At 24.8% G+C, this 20,732-nt stretch overlaps 1 protein-coding gene across 1 annotated transcript in view; it reads right to left on the bottom strand.

Annotated features, from left to right (window-relative positions):
* LOC129615700 (protein prickle) overlaps positions 1-20,732 on the bottom strand; it is a 205,565-nt gene continuing 184,833 nt past the window's right edge. The window contains exons 4-8 of the mRNA XM_055531054.1: positions 9,911-10,024; positions 2,683-2,811; positions 2,398-2,601; positions 661-2,338; positions 1-566 (exon numbers count right to left, since the gene is read on the bottom strand). Of these exons, the coding sequence (XP_055387029.1) occupies positions 370-566; positions 661-2,338; positions 2,398-2,601; positions 2,683-2,811; positions 9,911-10,024 (2,322 nt within the window). The 3' untranslated portion in view covers positions 1-369. The remainder of the gene's footprint in view (positions 567-660; positions 2,339-2,397; positions 2,602-2,682; positions 2,812-9,910; positions 10,025-20,732) is intronic.

The following is a 20,732-nucleotide window of genomic DNA, read 5'->3' as shown; positions in this document are numbered from 1 at the left end:
ACTTTTTTTTAATTTTTTCTTTTAATAATGTTAATAAAAAAATATAAAACTACTTTGTACGTCGAAAATTACAATGATACATTCGTGATATTTTTTTTTACATTTTTTTTTTTTGCATTTTTTAATTTTTTTATTTTATTGTATCTTGCCCTAAAGAGTTTTTCAAATATGATCCTCACTATTTAGGCCTAATTCTATATTATTGTATTCAATGTATATATATTTACACATATTAACATTGATAGACTATATATTTCATATAAATGCATTTATAATATGGGTATATATTAATGTTTACGTTACATACATATGTATAGAGTAAACTAACTAAAGGTGGTACTTTGTACCATAAACAATAATTAAATATCGTCACGATATAATACAATTTTTGTCTTTTTCAGGATCTGTATTCTGTTTACGTTTACGATCGTATGCGATTGCATCATTTGGTACATAACTAACACGAACACCACCATAGGGTCGCCTTAAAGGTATTTGATATAAATAATCATCTGAGCTAGACGAACTCGATGAACATGTTGAACAATCGCTGAATGCATCTGTATCTAAAAAAAAAAATTATATTTTATTAATACCATTTAAAATCAATACTATAATAGCTATGATAAAGAAAAATAAATATGTATTCAGAATTATTACCACCAATAGCTGATGTAGATATATTACCACGATTTCTCATTATTGATTGCAATGGATAGCTGCTAGAATTAACACCACTGATATTAGAATTACCAATACAACTACTACTTGTAGATGGTTGTAATTCATTTATTTGATTTTGTTCATTTGATTTAAGTCCTCCTGCTGATGCTGGTGCTGTTGTTGATGATGATGATGTTGATTGTTGTAATAAACTAAAATTTTTGCAAGATGATTTTCTTCGACGTCGACGTCTAGATGAATGATGATGACCATTTCCATTATTTGAATTATTTTGATTAGTAGTACTACCACCACTACCTGAATAACTTCTTGAACGTGGTAATGTATCAGGTATACCTTCAAAACGTACACCTTTTTTCTTATCTTTTTCTGGTTTTAAAGATGATGATGTCGGTAAATGATGATGAATTTGATGATGTTGTTGCTGTTGTTGATGTAATTCATTTTGCTGTTGTTGTTGTTTTTGTTGCTGATGATGTAGTAAATGCTGTTGATTTGTTGTTATCTTAATGCTATCGGGCATATTATATTGCTGTTGTTGTTGTTGCTGTTGATGATGAATATTATATTGTAAATGCTGTAAATTATGATTATGATATTGATGATGTTGATTATTATGGATATCTGATGATAATAACATATTATCGAGGAATTCAGGTACATTGGAAGCTACTGATATATCGGGTGTTGGAAGTTCTGGCATTTCATTTGGTGATTGAATTGTTGGAATTATATTATTATTATTATGATGAGGTGAATTTTCATTATCGGAATCATGTACTGATGATAATTCAGGCATACTTGATGTCATTGAAGAATTCATTTTATGTAAGCTATGAACAGATTTATTATGTCGATTTCCTGAATTATTTGATTTTGATTTTAATATATCTAAATTAATATTCATTTCATTGAAGGTAAATGGATCAAAATTTGATTGTTGAAGATGCTGTCTCTTTTGTGCTGCTATCGATATTAATTCATTAAATTCACTTGGTGATGTTAATGGTGTCATATTTTGTGAAGAGTTTGATGGACCACCAGAAAAATCTGTTAAATCTTTATCTTCTTTTAATTTCGATGCATAATTATATAATATATCATTTGTAGATTTTGATTCATTTGGTACATGGACACGAGGAAAATTAAATACTGTTGAATTAACTATATCATGATGTTGTTCATCCATTATTCTCGGTGATAATGATGGACTTAATGATTCTCTATGAAAATCTTGATTTAATTGAGATCTACCAGCTGATCGTGTATGCTGCATTGTTTGTGGTCCTGAACTATCTGATGGTGTAGGAGGTTCACCTTTGCTACATGCTATAGAACAATAAATTGATCCACGTCTTGGTAAAAATGGTCTTCCTAATAAGGAGCAACGGCATGTATTACATGAAAAACATTCATCTGATGCATGCCAATGCTGTCCATCATGTGTCATTTGACCTTGATCGACACCAATTGGTTCACCACAAAAATCACAATATTCAGCAAACATAGTATCAAAACATTGTAAACAATACGGTTTACCATCTCGCATTATATATCGTTGCCCACCAAGTTGTTTTTCACATTCAAAACAAGCGAAATGTGTCATATGCCAAGCACGTCCTTCTGCTTCTGTACATTCATCAGCGAGAATGATCTATTTAATTGAAACAATTAGAAAATTAGGTAAATTATTATAAAAATTAAAATTTTTACTTCATCACAAGCAGAACATCTAGGTTTTAAGGTTTCAGCATGATGACGACCACAATAAAGTCTTCCATCTCGACAAAAATATATTAAATCAACTAAAAGTTCTTTACATACACTACAATTAAAACAATTTGGATGCCATGATGCATTTGGTCCAATACGTGAAGCATATACTGCTATATCTCCAGCAGAAATGATATCTTCACACTGTATATTTAAAATAAATAAATAAAATATATAAAGGTAACTTTAAATATAAATTAAATGAATTCACTTTTAGAATCTTACCCCATTGCATTGTTTTATATTTAAAAGTTGTCTTGCTGTGCCTCTACCTAAAGCATCTCTTTTTCGTTGTGTAGAAAATAGCCTCAATTCTTTTCGTTCTTCCTCAGTCAACGAATGACAATAACGTACCTGAAATATTAAAAATAAAATATGGAATTAAAGAAATGCTTGGCTTAAAAATTATTAGTTTCAAACAAATTATATTCAGAAAATTATTGTTGCGTTGATTATTAGCTTAAAATTTCTTGTCCTCAAATGTGGGAAAAAAATCATTTTATTTTAGTTATCCTGTGTTCACGTTCACAACTTTCACATTACACATATATAACACTTGAAAATTTGATGTTTCATGGTCAATGAACCAATAGTACTTTATGTAAATGGCCTTGGATTTTTAAATAATAATAATTTTAGTTTCTACCTATCGATTTAATTACTTCACTTTTGTACACATGCACTCTACTAATTGTTCTTGTATTAAAAAATCCTCTATTCTCATGCAAAAATTATAGCAAAACTTAGGTTAGCTTCTGGATTTTTATGTTTATTCATGGCATATGTTTTTGTTATCGCTATTTAGGTATGCATACGTATATCAAGATCTTTATTTACTTATTAATTGTGCATGGTACTTTGCATAAATGTTGATTTACGTATAAGAGTTTTCGTATAATATTTATATAACTGAATCGTTTGTATAAACCCATTCTTGCCAATGTTTGTTATTTTTTCTTTTTGAAAAATAACTTATATTTTCCATTCATTTAATAGAAACAGATTAAAAACGAAAATATTGGAAAAAAGATTTTTCACACTCTTGTACTAAAACCGTTACTTCTTCTAGGTGCAATGAGAACAAATGGGTTAAAAATGTTTTAATAATTCATCATTGTACGCTTTTATTCATGCTATTGCTTTACTGATTTTAAAAATTAAAAATTTTTCACAAGTGGAAAATTAAACACAATATTAAAAACTGTGTCTGTGTCTTACACGTTTTACTAAAATGAAATAAGTAACTGAGAATTTTAACAGGTCAGAAATTTTGGAAATCTTTCCGGTTCTTGTAATTAGTATAGAGGTATCTTTGTCCTTTTCAACAGTGTTATAATAAACATAATTTTTTTTGTGATAGTTTCGTTAATCTTGACATATTAATGTATTCAAATATTGGATCGAAAACAATTTTGAAATCTACTTGTACTCGTACATATAAAACCAAAACCAAATCAAAGGAGTAATTGTGTATCTCTCCGTTTTGCCCGACAATTATAATAGTCAAACACCAAAGAAGGTTTATTTTGAGAAAGAGTTCGAAAATTTGGAATAGTAATCTTATTGCATTACTAAATTTAAGTTCATAAAAGGAGGATTCTGGTTAGAAAGTGAGACTCATGATAAATAGTGAGATGAAAAAGCGAGATGATTAGGTCCGATTAGGTTCAAAATATTTTATATTTGATTGTATGAATTAATAATTTTTAAAATTTTACTAAAAAAGCATTTTTTCTAAATAAAATTTTAAAGAAAAAATTGAGAAACAAAAATGAACCTACAGGGAATAATTATTACAGTTGGGATGCATGAAGAATTTTATGAAGTTGTGAACACTATAAATATTTTATTCGTTTATGTACATTATCCACATTTCCATACACACATACAAAAGCACATTAAACAAACACTTATGTACAGAGAATATATAAGTATAATATCAATTATTTTTTAATAAATTACGATTTCGATTAAGAAAAAAAACTAACAAATAAGAAAGGAAAAAATTGTTAAGCAAATAATGCGCTTGTAAAAAATAAATTAAAAATTGAAAAGTTTTGACATGAAAAAAGAACAAAAATCCTTTAAAACATACAAACAAACAAAAAAAACTATCTAGCATATTTTTTTTTTATATTTTACCATCTCTTAATTTAAATTATAGTTTTAAATAATCGTTACATCCTTGCGTGAGGATTAAAAATATTATTTGCATGTTAAAACATATTGTCTGAGCTGCTAACATAAACTTCATAATTTTTGCCTTTAGGAATGAAGGCATTTGCTGTTTTTTTTATTTGTCTCCATAAAAGAAAATGAAATAAAAAAAAATATGCGGCAAAACGAATTATAAGCATTATTTTTACAAATTTTTTTTTTTTAATTTTAAAATTTCATATTTTATTATTGTTTTAATTTTTCTTTTTTTTTGCAGTTAAATACGATTAAACGTAATATTAATTATGGACAGAGAAATAAAAAGAAATTTGTTTTGATCAGTTTTTGAGATATTTGGCACTTCTGTTAAGTCATACTTGTGGATTTGTACAAAAATAAGTGTGATCTCGTGAGTCTGCGTAGGATGCATTTATACAATGAAGGGACATGAAGTAAATTTTGATGTTACAAGTTATGTACGCCGCTAAGATATGAAATATTTTATGTTTTTAATTTTTTTATAATTTTTAGATTTGAATAGGCTAAGGCACATCCCACTGGATGAGAGTATTGTTTATAAATAAAGTAAATGAGGGGACAAGAGCATCACATCTTTTGATATATAGTGTACCACTCATTTTTAAATATTGTAACTTGACAAATAGGTAAGCTGCTTAGAGTTTTTCCATGATTTTTAAATCTTTTCTTTTAGTTTTTAGGTGTAAAAATCTAATTAGGACAAAATTAAAGGAGCTTGAATCTATTTTTGTAATGAATTCGAATTGAACTTTTTGAAATTAATGAAAGAGTAGAGTTTTTGTCTCGATCACTTCTGGGGAAAATGTTGTAAAAGGATGATTTTTTTAAGGAAATGACTTTTAATGATTATAGTTTTGCAAATTTACCACGGTCTATTATTTACTTAAAAAAATAGATTTATTACGGCAAAACTAGAGAAAAATACCCTCCAGCTGCCATTTTAGAATTTGAGATTATCAAATAAAAATACGAGCTTGTGTAACTTTTTTCTAACTTGTAAGTTAATTGGTTCACAGAATAAGAATTTGCATTAAATAAGAAACATATCCATTAATTCTTATATATTGCAAGTATATCTGCAAAACTTTCAATATTTTAATGATGTACAATATATTATGGTAAAGGTCAAAGATATAGGACGAAATTTTATAATAACACAAAAATACTTTTATTATTCATAGCCGTTATTTTCTAAATAATATTAAATTTTGGTTGTCTGAATTTAATTATAAATAAGATGCTTCATCTATATAAGAAATTTTAATGTTAATGCTATAAAGGATGGGTATTCCAGTCAAATTTTGATTTTATATCTTTGTGTATTAATGATTACATCTATGCCCAATATTAACAATGTTAATTTACGGAAGTTAAGTAGAAATTTAACTATAATTTTAATTTAAATAATATTGCATGTTGAGATCATTGATATGCTCTAATGCTTATAAAAATTTTCAAGATCTAGTTTCAATTAGAAAAAAAAAATTAATTTAAATTGACAGTAGACATGGAATTTTCATCTAGTTACATACATTCTATTAATTTTTCTCTTATAAACTCAATTTATTACAATATGTAATTCAAAACAAATATAGAAAGAAGCGATAATAAAATGTATAGATGAAGAAAAAGTGAGAAAATTATTAACACAAATTTCTTTTATTTTTTTTTTTTTTTTAGGATCGTGGGAGAAATTTAAATTTGAATATCAAATTACAATTTAATCGTGATATGTTAAAATTAAAATTGAGGAAATTATTTATAACCGATAAATTATTAAGTACATAAATTTAATAATTTATTTCAAAATTTTTAGTCTATTTATATTTTAATCGTTTGAATATTTACATACAAACATAATATGAAAGATGGAATGAATTTCATAAAATCAAATGCGCATAAAGTGTGTTATGAAGGCGCCAGTTATATAAGTGAAATTTTTCATTGAAATTTTTTAAACTAGTAATAAATTATTGAAGTATGAAAGAAGAAATAGTATCTTAGTTGGTGTTGGTTGTGAATGATGCCATGCGAATATTACATTCATTTCTTCATCTATAAACGAAAGCGTGGTTCAAATTACTTCTGTTAGAAATCATTCCATTTTTTGTATTATCGTATTACTTTCTATTATAAATTCAGATTGTTTCATTTTAATTATTTATTATTGAACTATTTTGAAATATCTAGGATTTAAATTAAGATAAATATGTGTATTTAACAATTATTAAATAAAACTAAATAGTTGGAACGCCCAATTGTAAAATGAAATGATCCTGGAATTTTTACAATAGCTGAAATAATCAAAGTAATTAATTTAGATTTGAATTTAGTTGTACAAAGCAGTTTTTGAAATTTAATTATGGAAAAAATTTTATCATTTTAGAATATTGCATTGGCTTGAAAGAAAATTTTTCACCTAAGATATTTTAATTGCAATTAATTTTTAAATGAGAAGAATAAAATAAATTATGAGGAGCAAAAATACTCTAGATACTTTGAAGAATCGCAGAAATTTAATTTCAATTGCTTTAAAAAATCCAAGTAAAAGGTAAATTTTCTCTGTACATTTTAAATCTCATATAACAACATGCTTCATTATCTTTTTAGATTATCAAAATTCATCAGACAGCATTATCGAAGTAAGCTGACACAATAAAGATGTAAAATGAATTTTATTTTTGTAAAAAAATCATCTTAAGAAAAACGATCAAGTTTTTAATTTTTTTTTCTTTAATATTGCGTGTTAAGATAATATAATTATATATTGTTACAATTTATAAACATATTCTGTATCATATAAACAACTCATAGCTGGTACATACATATATATATATAAATTAAAGATAGGATATTAACATAGTCCGCATAGGCGATAAATATACACACAATCATGTAATAATTTGTGAAAGAAGAAGAAAAATTTTCCATGTGTAAAAAATTAATAATCATGAAATACATGGAAAATTTATTTTTTTTTCTTTTAAATAAATTAAGAAGAAAATCATGTTTTAAGTACAAATGTATGTATAAAAGGAAAAAGTATCATGTTTAAAGTTTGAATGATTATTAAAATCTAATTTTTCTTTTAAAACAGTTTGGAATTATAATATGAGGTGTAGTAAATTTATAATGAATAATGTAATTAAACTTGTTAATTTATAACTAATTGATATATGTATGTACATACGATAAAATAAGACAAGAAAATTTCATATGAATTTCCGTAATTTTTCTTTTAATATTAGTGTTATTGCTCTAATTTTTTAAAAGCAGTAATGAAAATGTTAAAATTTATTTCGTTTCTAATTTCATCTTGCGTAAATATATAAATTTTTATTAAATAATAATATTTTTTATGCATATAGTAAAGATATTTTGTCAAATTATTTATAATTTTTAAATTGTGGATCAAATTGTATATAGTTTTAAATTTGTAAAGGGTTTTTCAGTTTTGTACAAATTAGAAACTGTTTTATCTATTAATGCAATTCAATAATTAAAGAGTTTCGAAACCAAATAAAATGAATTTTAGTTTTATTATTTGATAAAAATGTTGATATTATTAAAGCATATAAAAACTGTTTTCAAAATATTGGCAATCATTTAATGTAACAGAAATGTTTTGTACTATAACAATGTTTTGCATTGAATGGTCAATTTTTAGTTCATACAGAGGAGAACACATTAGTTGTAAATTACAATTTCTTTTCTTTAATAGAAAACAATAATATTTGCAACTATAGACGTCATAATTTGGCGTAGTAGATTTTAATATATGTATTTAAATATCTTTGTAATCATACTTCAAAATATAATTTAATTAATAGTTTTTGTTTAGAGCATATTTGAAGAAATGGATATTAAATTAAACATTTAATTAAAATAATACTAAATCAAGAATTGTTTTAGCTAGAATGTGTAATAAGTAATGCAAATAATGTAAAATATTATTCCTTAAAGAAGGTACCTGTTTGATAAAGTAGGCATTTTTGTGGCATTTCTATATCAATTAGCTTTTCATAATTCTATTAAAAATTTTAATTTAAACATTAAAAAACATATTGTGTTGTATAATTTATTAATAAATTGTATAAATATTGTATTGTACTTATTGGAAACCTTTTCAAAAATTTTTTTTTATTTTTTAAATCAATTGATACGCACCCATATGAATGATTGAGTTCAAAGAATGATTTTTGTATTAAATATTTAAATAGAAATGAATATTATTGTATTTAAAAGTAAAATACCTATATTATGGCATGTTGTGTCTCAAGAATATCAATTACAAATACATATATTTTTATATTATATTATAAAGCCTATTCACGTAATATTATATTTTATGATAAAACAAGATTTTTGATTGAAAAATTGCATTTTGAATTTTAAATTTAAAAAACAAAAAATTTAAATAAAAGCGTTAAAATAAAAAAGATTTTTTTTTTTAATTCTGTATATTATATAATTTTATAATAATTGTGCATAGTAATTATAATATGATTAAAATATATATGTACATACTTTTCAAATTAAAGACACGCTTTGACTTAAGATATTAAAGAACTTGAAAGAATGTTGGATAATTTTTTTTTTACTTATAAGAATTAAGTATGTAATAGTTCTTGATATATATATATATGTATACATATAAAAGTGTTATTTTAGTAATTATAAATTTAAAGAATGATTAAAAAACATGAATAATCAAAAAACATTATGCAATCAGGATGTTGGAAGAATTTTAATGAAAACTTGAATTCTGAATAAATATGTTCATTATTAAAAATCACCAAGGAGGTCGTTGTTTTAACAAAAGTATTTTGCAAAATTTACGCAAAAAATGAAATAAATTGCATCTGTTCTTATTAGTGCATGATGTTAGATTTCGAATGAAGGCAACCCAATAAAATCAGAATAAAATTTAGGACTAAAACCAGAATGATAACAGTCGCAATTTTATATTAAAAAAATTTTTATAACTTTAGATTTAGTTCAAGATTTACATTTAGGAAAAAGAAGCATTATATTGTGTAATAAAATCGAGTTAGAAGTAAGCCAATTTTGTAATTGTAACATTCCAAATTGATTTAGGTATTTAGGAACTTGAATGGTATGAATATATTAAAGCAACTATATTGGAAACAAGGTTTTACAATTACAAAAAGTAATTTTTATAAATGAAATAGCTCATACACACACACAAATGTCACATATGACGACATATAAAAGTAAAAAATAATAATTAATTTACCTCATTATCATGCGGTGGTAGTTGTTGTAATAATTGTCGAACACGATATCTTTCACCTGGACTATTAACATATGGCACTTTATCATCTGGTATCAATGAAAAGTACAATCTAACCTGTAAATTAATATTAAAAATTTAATTTATTATTAAGAAAAGTTAATGTTCATAGTATTTAATATAAAAATTTTTCTGTTTTCTATGATAAAATACAAATTTTAATTCTTAACAAGTTCAAAACCAGTAGATTTTCTTTATTTCTTCGATTTACAATTTTTTTTAACAATAATCTATATTAACATTATCAGATCGTTTAATCAAATGTCTAAAATCAAATTTGTTTAATAGCCTATAATAGAGAATTACATAAATCTTACACAATCGGTTTTAATTCCTTAACACAAGCCAGCATAGCATAATATTAACATTAATCTTTTGTGAATATAGAATTTATTTCTATCCCATATTTGAACAAAAGTACCTTGCAATAAGTTTATACTGTAATGATAATAATATGTGTAATTTAAGTTTGTTTTTGACATAATCACCCTTATTAATTTGATAACAAGTGATACACAACAGTGCATGTACATACAATATTCCATATAAAAGTTTTATATTATTCCTTTAATTAGCCAATTGTAAAAGTACACATACCATATCGAAATAAGGTAATAATTCGACAACAATTCAACTTCAAAACACAAAAAAAAAACCAAAATTAAAATCAAAATGAATTCAATCCCTTCTAATCCTTCTTATTTAAGGATACTATAAAAATAACTTAAACTTTTTTTTATATATTGAAATTACCACAAATATCCTTATATGAACATTATATTTTGGCTCTGTATTCAATATATAAAAAAATGAAGAAGAAAACAAAAATGTTGACTATGACAAAAAAAAAAATAAACCAATGCTACCACATAGCAATATGGAAGGGAAATATCAAAATGCCCAGACATTAGAATTTCATATCTCGGCCATAAAATCAAAAAAGAAAATAAAGGATATACCATAAAGGAAACAACATACAAAAAAAGAAAAAAGATGGAGAAAAGTTTGCCAGAAACAAAAATTTGAAAGAAAATAAAACGATTGGGAAAAATAGAGAAAACAATTGAAATGTGGGGTTCCTTTACTGTGGTCACACATTAGAGATTCTCTTGATATATAAATTATTTTTATTTTTATACCCCATAATCCATAAAATTGCATTTTCTCTTATAATAATGCAGGGCTTATTGTTGACCATATCCAACAATCCATTCTACATTAATAGTAATACACATTTGCACAAGAATCAGGCTTTTTATGTGTGAACGAGAATAGTAAAGCAAACAAAAAAAAAAATAATAATAAAAAAAATAGAAAAATCAACAGAAAAATGAAAAAAAAAAAATATTAATAATATGAAAAACGAAAAAAGCAAAAAAAAGACAAAATTGTGTGGGCAGCCGTTATAAGGACGATAAGGGATGATAAACGTGTGAATAAATTTCCGAAGGATTAAAATCGTGATATATTGACTTCAAAAAACATTAATATAAACCGGAAATTTATTTTTATTCTTTTATATGTGGGATATGATATCTGTCTCGAAATTTCGTATATATGAGGACATTTTTATATACATGCATATTTTTACAAAAATATTTTAACCATGAAACAAATTAAGATCAAATAATAGAAAATGAATGGAAACTTCGGCACTAAATTCGTTGCATTATTGTATTTATAACCATTAGGAAGTGAACCGCACCTAAAAATTGGGTTAGAAATATAAGGAATAGGTTTAGAAATATAAGGAAATGCAAGGTACTATAAGTTAGAAAGTAAATTTAACATCAATTTGGCTATAAACCCAATCATAGTATTTTAAGAAATCTTAAGTTAATTATTATATAATTAACTTAATAATTAAGAATATTTTAAGAAATTTCTATAAAAATAGAAGATTTTAATTCCCTCAACTGATTTAATTCGTCATCGAATACGAACGTTTATGTCAATGTCCCAATTTAATTTTGGTTGTCATCCAAATGAAATGCAAAAATTACGATTTACATACATTGTAAATATTATTTATCAAGAATAATTCAAGTAAGAGACTAGAGACAGACATTATTTTATTTAATAATTAATTTTTTTCAAGAGAAATGTGCTAAATTAGAAAGTGTCAATTTGATTATGGTGTCGATTTGAATTAAAAAGGCCCTAAGCCGCTAATTTTTTATATGATGTAAAATATTGAATAGAAAAAAAAAAATAAGTAATTGTGTTAACAAAAGCAATTGCTACGGGAATTCTGCTGACTATGGGCTTTATATATAAAAAACAATTCACAATAAATTTTTATAAATGATCTCAAAATTATAATTCACTTAAAACAATATCAGTTCGTAAGCACTATTGCTAATTTTTTAATTTTAGCTACTAGTCTAGAATTAAATTTTCTAGTACGTCTTATTCCTCAGGTATTAAAGAAAATTTTATGTGAAAAAGTTCTTATTATATTACTTTATAGATAAATCTGGCGATTTGAATCAGGAAAGAAAAATAATATTCCTAGAGTACCTAGATGTACAAATTCTTTTCCAAGAAAGTTATCATTTGCGTTTTCTTAATGTATTTATTTGCATACTTAAACAACATAGAGTATATGTTAAGCATTTAGAAAAATTTTGTTTTGCTTAAAGGCGGAAAATGTTTTTTAGGATTTTTCGCATTGCATTTTTCAACATTTTGTTGTTATCTTTTTACCACACTGTACAGCAGTTTTCATGTAGTTTTTCTTTATTTTAAGTTTGTCTTTTAAAATTTTTTTTTTTTGTATTTCAATTTTAAAACAATATTTTATCATTTTGTCAGGTCTGGATTTTTTTTTTGTTTCTGGTTATTGTATCTACTACATTATTGTATACGTATACTTATCTACACTATGCTGAAAGGAAAACCGAAACATGCGAAAGTGGATGTACATACATGCGAATGCATGTTAATGCATATTCTGTATATAATTCGGATTTTATGTTCATACATATGAAGTGCACTGTTTGTATTTATATTGGAATAATATGCAAATTTATATTTTGAAAAAAATAATAATTCATATCTTTGCTTATATATAGAAAAACAAAAAAGAAGCATTTTAAACTACATAAAAGTATATTTATTTTTTTTTTTATTATTTTTAATTTGAATCAGAAAAGTGAGGTTAAAATCAATGGATGCGTTTGCTATTATAATCATATATGTAGATGGAACTCATACACATACATACATATAAAAAATTTATGAAAAATATTATGTACGTGCAATTATAAAAAACTATCAAATTGTATCAAAACTTTTCTACATACATACGCTTGTGCTTCTATAAAATGTAGTTAGCTACATTGTTGTTTTATAAGTGCATCTACTATATAAAAATTAAAAGAGAGAAAAATGAATGAGAAATTGCAGTAGCATCTGTTCATGTATATGTATAACTATATAAAAACAACAATATTTTTGTATATGTACATAAAAATATTAAAAACAAAAAATTATATACATATTTATAGGAAAAGTGAAAAATTTTAAAATCGAAAAATTGAGGTTAAGTGAAGCTTGTTGAGAGTGCACATTGCAAATTGTAGCTACATACATATTTTTTTTTAAATCTCATATTTTTAATTCTAAAACTATATACAGTATGGTGTAGTTTGCACTTAGATAAGTAGGTATGTGCATAGGTATATTGTATATATACATTATGTATTTGTATATTGAAATATAAATTGCAATATTTTTGTTTTGTTTTGTTTTTTTATTATTATTATTGTGAAATTTATGAATGTTTCGGATTAAGGTAAATTCCATAAATTTTAAAATTTTGTTTTTTTTTCCTATAAAATATTATTAGAATGCCATAATAAATTTATTGAAACATAAAAAAAATGTTTATTGTTATTCTCAATTACTATGCCACTGTTGAAATAAATATAGTTATTATAATTTTTCTATTTAAAAGTATATATACATAAGTATGTAGGTATATTAATTTATAAAAATATTGTGAAGATGAATGACTTGTATATGTTATATAAAATGGGTGGGTTAGTCTACTCTATTTTATATAGTGTAAGTTCAATTGAAATGAATTTCTTGCAGTAAATTATTTAGTATTGTTGTACTATATTTATTATTAAAATTAATTGATTTGGAATTTTGGCAAGTGTTTACCGGAAATTAATTTATCTACCCGTATAAACAAGTTTCTGATTTGACGAAATTATCGGTTTTAAAACAGCCCTAAATATTAAGAAATTAAAATGAAGACAATTTTTGTACAGGTTTTAAGATAAATATAATAGATTTAGAGTACGTATCTTAAAACCTGTACGTAATTAACTTATGTAAATTTCGTAAACTAGATTATGTAAAATAAATATTAGAGGGTGAATATTTATTGATTTCTTATTTAAATAAGCCCTGTTATGTCTAATCTGCTGAAGAGAAAATTCAATATTGTATATTGTGAATGATTATATTCTGTATTGTGAATTGGATTATAACCTTTAAATGGTCCACCCTAATTATTATTTTCTATTTAGAAAATCTAGTTAATATACATAAGATATAAATTTTGTGAAATATTTACTATAAATAAAATGATTCTTTATTTTTTTCATTAATTTTGAAAAACAAAAAAAAAAAATAACTCTAATTTGGCTTTTATCAAAATTAAATTAATTGAAAAATTTGCTGAAAATTCTATATATGTATAGTTTAATAAAAATGTAATGAAATAAATGGAGCGGAATCCATGGCATAATTGTAATTAATTTGCTTTCAAAATGGAGTGAGTGAGATTTTTATTAAAGAGCAATAATGAGCAATATGAGCAAATAACATAATACTATTGAGTAAGTGTTTCCTAATTTCACCATAATGAAAAATGTAATATTATTCTAGAAAAATTCTACTGCCGTCATATTAGGAATTACATATATTTATTCACGATTTATATATTAAAATTAGAAAATTGTTTTTAATGAAAAATTTCCTAAAATAACCAAAAGTTTGTCTTATTTCTGAATTTCAAACAAAATTTGAATTTTTAACTTTAATTTCGAAATAAATTGACAAATTTTAACTATAATTTCGGAATTAATTGACAAATTTTGAATTAAATGTTCAAATTTTGACAGAATTTACTCTAAAAAAACATAGAAAATTCGAAATCGCACTACAAAAAAAAGAACAAATTTAACTAAACTTATAGATAATTATTACTTGTTACCATAGATTTTTACATAAAATGAACTTGTAAATTATAATTACAGTAATTGATTTTTTCTCTTTAATATTTTTAAATTAAATTTAATGTATATCTAATAATTTTTTTTTTATAATAAAACTTAATTGATATTTATGTAAACGTTTATAACAGTTTGTATATTTTTAAAGTGTTATACCACCATGAAAGTTTCAAATACAGAATATTATACGATTTACAACAATAACAATTTTATTTAATAGTTAGCCTTAAGCTTTAATTGAAAAAAATTTTATTCTGTCAACTTGTAATTATTTTTTTCTAACTTTTTACCGTTACTTATATAAAATAAACTATATATTTAGTATAAAAATTTTTCTTGTGCTTAATAATCAATAAATAAAATAGCTGTAAAAATAGTAGAAATTTAAATAAATATAGATTGGTTATTATTATACCCTGCACTTCGTGAAGGGTATATTAACTTTGGTATGGAGTTTGTAACTACTTGAAGGAGTCATCTGCGGTATGGACATATATATATATTCTTGCTCAGCGTAAAATTCTGCGTTGATTTAGACATGTCCGTCCGTCCGTCCGTCCGTCCGTCCGTCCGTCCGTCCGATCGCACGATAACTCAAAAACGAATGATGCAATCGACACAAAACTTTCACAAGTTGCTTCTTTTGTGCCAAGGACGAACCCTATTGTTATTGGACCAATTCGGACAACGGGTTCGGGTAGCTGCCATACAACTCAAAGAGTTTATTTTAATTATTTCAAAAACTAATAAAGGTACAAATATAAAATTTTGTATACATGTGTCCAATTATATTCTACATATGCTCTAAAAATTTCAATGAGATAGCTGCACCTGTTCGGGTGGCTGCCATACAACTCCAAAAGCAAATTTTTTATATTCGGCAAAATAATAAAGTAAGATTCATGAAACTTGGCAGTCGTGTGTCCAATTATTGGTCAAAGATATTTCTGAAGTATTGGTGGAATTGCTTGACAGGTTCGAGTGGCTCCCATACAAGTCCAAAAGCTTATTTAAAATATTTAGAAAAATAATAAAGTCAGATTCATGAAACTTAGCAGTTGTGTGTCCAATTATAGGTTAAAGATATTTCTGAAGTTTTGGTGGAATTGCTTGACAGGTTCGAGTAGCTCCCATACAAGTCCAAAAGCTTACTTTAAATATTTGAAAAAATAAAAAAGTTAGATTCATGAAACTTGGCAGTTGTGTGTCCAATTATAGATCAGATATACCTGCGAAGTTTTAGTGGAATTGCTTGACAGGTTCGGGTACCTACCATACAACTCCAAAAGCTTATTTTAAATATTTGGAAAAGTAATAAAGTTAGATTCATGAAACTTGGCAGTTGTGTGTCCAATTATAGATCAGATATATTAGCGAAGTTTTAGTGGAATTGCTTGGCAGGTTCGGGTACCTGCCATACAACTCCAAAAGCTAATTTTAAATATTTGGAAAAATAATAAAGTCAGATTCATGAAACTTGGTAGTTGTGTGTTCAGTTATAGGTCAGACATATCCGTGAAGTTTCTATAGAATGGTTTCACAGGTTTGAGTAATTGCTACACAATAACGAAAGGTGCAGGGTATAATTTAATCGGTTCATACCGACTGAAACGTTTTTACTTGTTTTAATTTTATTTTGTTATATATATAGAGCTATGTAATTTATATAAGAAATTGAATTTTTTTCAAATGAATTGTGAATGTAATTTGAAATATAACAACTTAAGGTCAATAAAATAAATATAGTTGACATTGTATTTGAAATAAACCAATATTATAATTGAGAAGAGAAGATCATGATATTAATAATAAATTTTGAGAAATAATGATCGTGAGAACTGAGTGAATAAATGTCAGAGGGGTATATTTGAGATTAATATTCGAAATACTTGTTTGTTTTATATTAAATGATAGATGTCCTCTTGGCAGTTTGACATTAGTTCCGGTACGGAGAATTTTATTTTATTCACGCAATATATTTGTATAAAATAATCATTAACTTCCAAAACTTGCATTGAAAATTATTGACTTCCAAACTTGCATTGTGTTATTGGCCAGCATTCCAGGAGGATGGTTCGCGCTACGAATGATCTCTGTATAGGAATTGCTGTGACGAGGAGAAGGAGGTCACGATGGCCCATTTACTTTGTAAAGATCAGGCAGAAATGTCTTGGTTTCTGAAAAACTCGGGCTGGTTCTTGTGAGGGTGGATGACTTTATGAATTAAATTTCAAATTACTAGAACATCTACGAAAGAGATTTCCCGCACCATAATGCAATTTATTTTTTTTTTCAATTAATTTATATAAATTAGAAATAATTTAAAAGGGATTTTATAGCTTAAATAACATAATTAAAATTTATTCTCAATTTATATGTTTTTATTGCCGTTTAATTTGGGAGAAATATTATGATTTATTGTATACATATGTATATAAATAATTGTCTACAGACGCAATCACATCTATAATATTAATTTATAGGCATTATAAATAATTTTATAGTATTTATATAGGCACGCAATTTATTATATTCAGAATTAAAAGAATCTATATAAAAAATGCACGCATTTGCAAAAACAAAAAAATTTAAAATAAATTAAAAAATAAATAAAAATGTAAAAAATATTAAATTAAAATAATAAATTAATCAAAAGGTCGCTCTAATATAAAAAGGATAATGTTTAACAAATTTATAATTTTAATTATGAACAATTTTCAGTCTGATTGCCATTTATTATGTTGATATTTGTTTATGGTAACATTTCCTTTCTGTTATTTTTAAAATAATATCTATGTTTGACGTATTTACACAAAAAGTTATTAACCTTTATAATAACGGACGAAGGGAACATTTTATTTACACTACATAGTATACCAGCGAAAACCTTAATGCAGTGATGATATAAGTAAGTAAAATATGTGCTCACTGCCTTTTCAACTCACAATTTATATGCTAGTTCCAAAAATTTAAATGGATTAATAAACAAAATTTTGAATTCGCCTACTTAATTTATCTCTAGACTTTTTTTACATTAAATAAATTTGAAATTTCTTCACCTTAAAACTACCCATATTTTTGAGATTTCAATTGGAGAATATTGGAGAATTAGCTATGGAGAATTATGTGTAAACAGACACCAATGATACGTCTCATTCTAAATTTAACACTTTAATTTAAAACTAATTTATATTTACTGTAAATCCTGGCTTTGAAGTACTTTTGACTACTTACTCTGTGAATAGTTTGCTGTTGTCTAGTGGAGGAATTTCAATAATTTTACGTATGTATATTATTAGTTTTAAGGCATAGATAGATTTTTGGTAATTTTTTGACTCTCCATAGCTCTCCAAGTAGCACTACTTTTTTTAAAAGATTTTTTTATGTAAAATAGTTTCTTTGGAAGATAATAATTTCGTTCATTGTATTGTAAGATAATCATATGATCGCATGTTATTTTTCGATAGACTTGTCAATTTTCCACTCTATACAAATTTATATTAAAAAAAAAAATATAATTTCAAACTTGTTAACAACATTTAAAATATCTATAAATTATTATTTTTTATTCATAAATAATTATTAATTATACATATAAAAGGCGGCTCTTATATTGATAGCTCAAAAAAATTTCAACGCCCGCAAACTACAAGTTTCTAATTATTATTTTACAAAAAAAAAAAAAATGTGTACATACATTATGTATATGTGTGTATATGAATACTAATATACAAATAAATTTGTATTTTGTACTTGTGTAAATTGACTTTATTATCATAAAAACCCTATCAATAAATTAAAATAACAATCTGATGAGAAGAGTTTATCTTAAATCTTGAATGTTTCTTGAAAGCGTTACAAGTGCAGCTCATCGCGTATAATATGTTTTTTGTTGTTTCTCTTTTTTTTTTTTTAAATAATTTATCTTCGTTTGCTTTTTAAACATTTTGTTTTTGTAATCATTATATTGTAATTATTGCTTTTGTGGTTGTGTATATATTTTCGCTTTTATCTTTTAGGATTCGCTTTTCTTTTTCATAATACCAAGTGTATACTTAAACTGTATTTGTTTGTTTGTTTGTTGGATAGTATTTGCAACGTTGAATTGTTATGAGGACAAATGACGACATGTAAGAGATTTGCCGCTTGACTACTATACAAAAAAAATAAAAAAAAATTTACAAACACAAAAAATGGGAAAATTAAAATTGAAAATTGAAAAATAAAAAATTCAAAAAAACAAGAGGAAAAAAAAAATCTAAGCTATTAAAAGAAAATAAAAAGAAATTTTTATAATTATTTTTTTTTTTGTTTTTCTCTTTATTTTTCAATTGAAGTTACAACAGATTGGATTGTAAGAACAAAGAGAAGTTTTGATTTTGACAAAAACAAAAAAAAAAAGCAGCAAACGAAAATTTTTAATGTACATGACTTGCAAAAGAATTGATTAAATGTAACTAAAAAAAGTTTGTAGCCATGTTCGTATGTATGTGAAAAGATTTTGCAAAAAAATCTTTCCTTTGAAGTTGGATTGCGTAAGGGGAAATTGTTTGTTGTATGGCAACGGCAAATATTATTATAATTTCTAAATAATGTTTTTGTCCAGTGCAAAATTTGCTGTTACGTCAGCAAATTTATCATAAATTTTTTCATTTTATAAACATAATATTATGTAGTGGTCAAATGGTAATGGCATAAGATCAAATCGGAAACGTCATTTACTTTCATCGTATGCAAAAGCATTTTGCTGTAGTAAATGGTAAGAATCTATTGCAAAGCTACAAAACTGCTGGCAAAGCAGGAATTGTTTTTTTTTGGCAAAAAAGTTTATTTTGTAAAACCTATATGAGAGTTTCTCTTAAAAATTTTAATTTTTAAACCATAGCTTATTGAACATTGTGTAGTTCTACTTCAAAAGTTTATGACGTTTTCATTTGCAAAAATTTATTTCAACATTCAATGACGCATAGTGAAAAGTCAAAATAAACCCGAATTTTGATCGAATGCCTTAAAACAGAAGAATATTTTCAATATCGTAAATGTTGAATATATAGTTCAAAGATTTTATTTTGATAGTTTCCTTTAAAATACTGTCAAGACTGTACAATATTGACATTGTGTAAAAAAAATAACAAAAATCCATGATAATTCAGCAACAGGAGAATTCGATTAATTGGCGAATCTGCGATTTTATAAATGAAAGTACAAAAATCTTTTAAATCTTCTAAAAATTTCCTTAAGAAAATTTAATTTCGATATTATCAATTAATTACGCTCTGAGAGTACAATAAACAATAAAAATGTACTTGAATTTATAGCAGAATTAAAAAAATTTGAAACGAAACAAAAAAAAAAAAATTACAACAACAAAAAAAACCTCGATAAGCTCAAGATAAGTTTCAATGTTTTATTTTAAAATTTGGTTGTTCTTTGATGATGACATTATAGGATATTGGAATTTTAGTAAAAGAATGATATTTTAGAACAACAACAAAATGAGATTTTTTAAAACAATT

Source organism: Condylostylus longicornis, unplaced genomic scaffold (genome assembly GCF_029603195.1).
Source record: "Condylostylus longicornis isolate FDR11 unplaced genomic scaffold, ASM2960319v2 ptg000145l, whole genome shotgun sequence".
In the NCBI taxonomy this organism is placed as follows: domain Eukaryota; kingdom Metazoa; phylum Arthropoda; class Insecta; order Diptera; family Dolichopodidae; genus Condylostylus; species Condylostylus longicornis.
The sequence above is the reverse complement of the archived record's forward strand: the minus strand, read 5'-3'. Positions and strand labels throughout refer to the sequence as shown.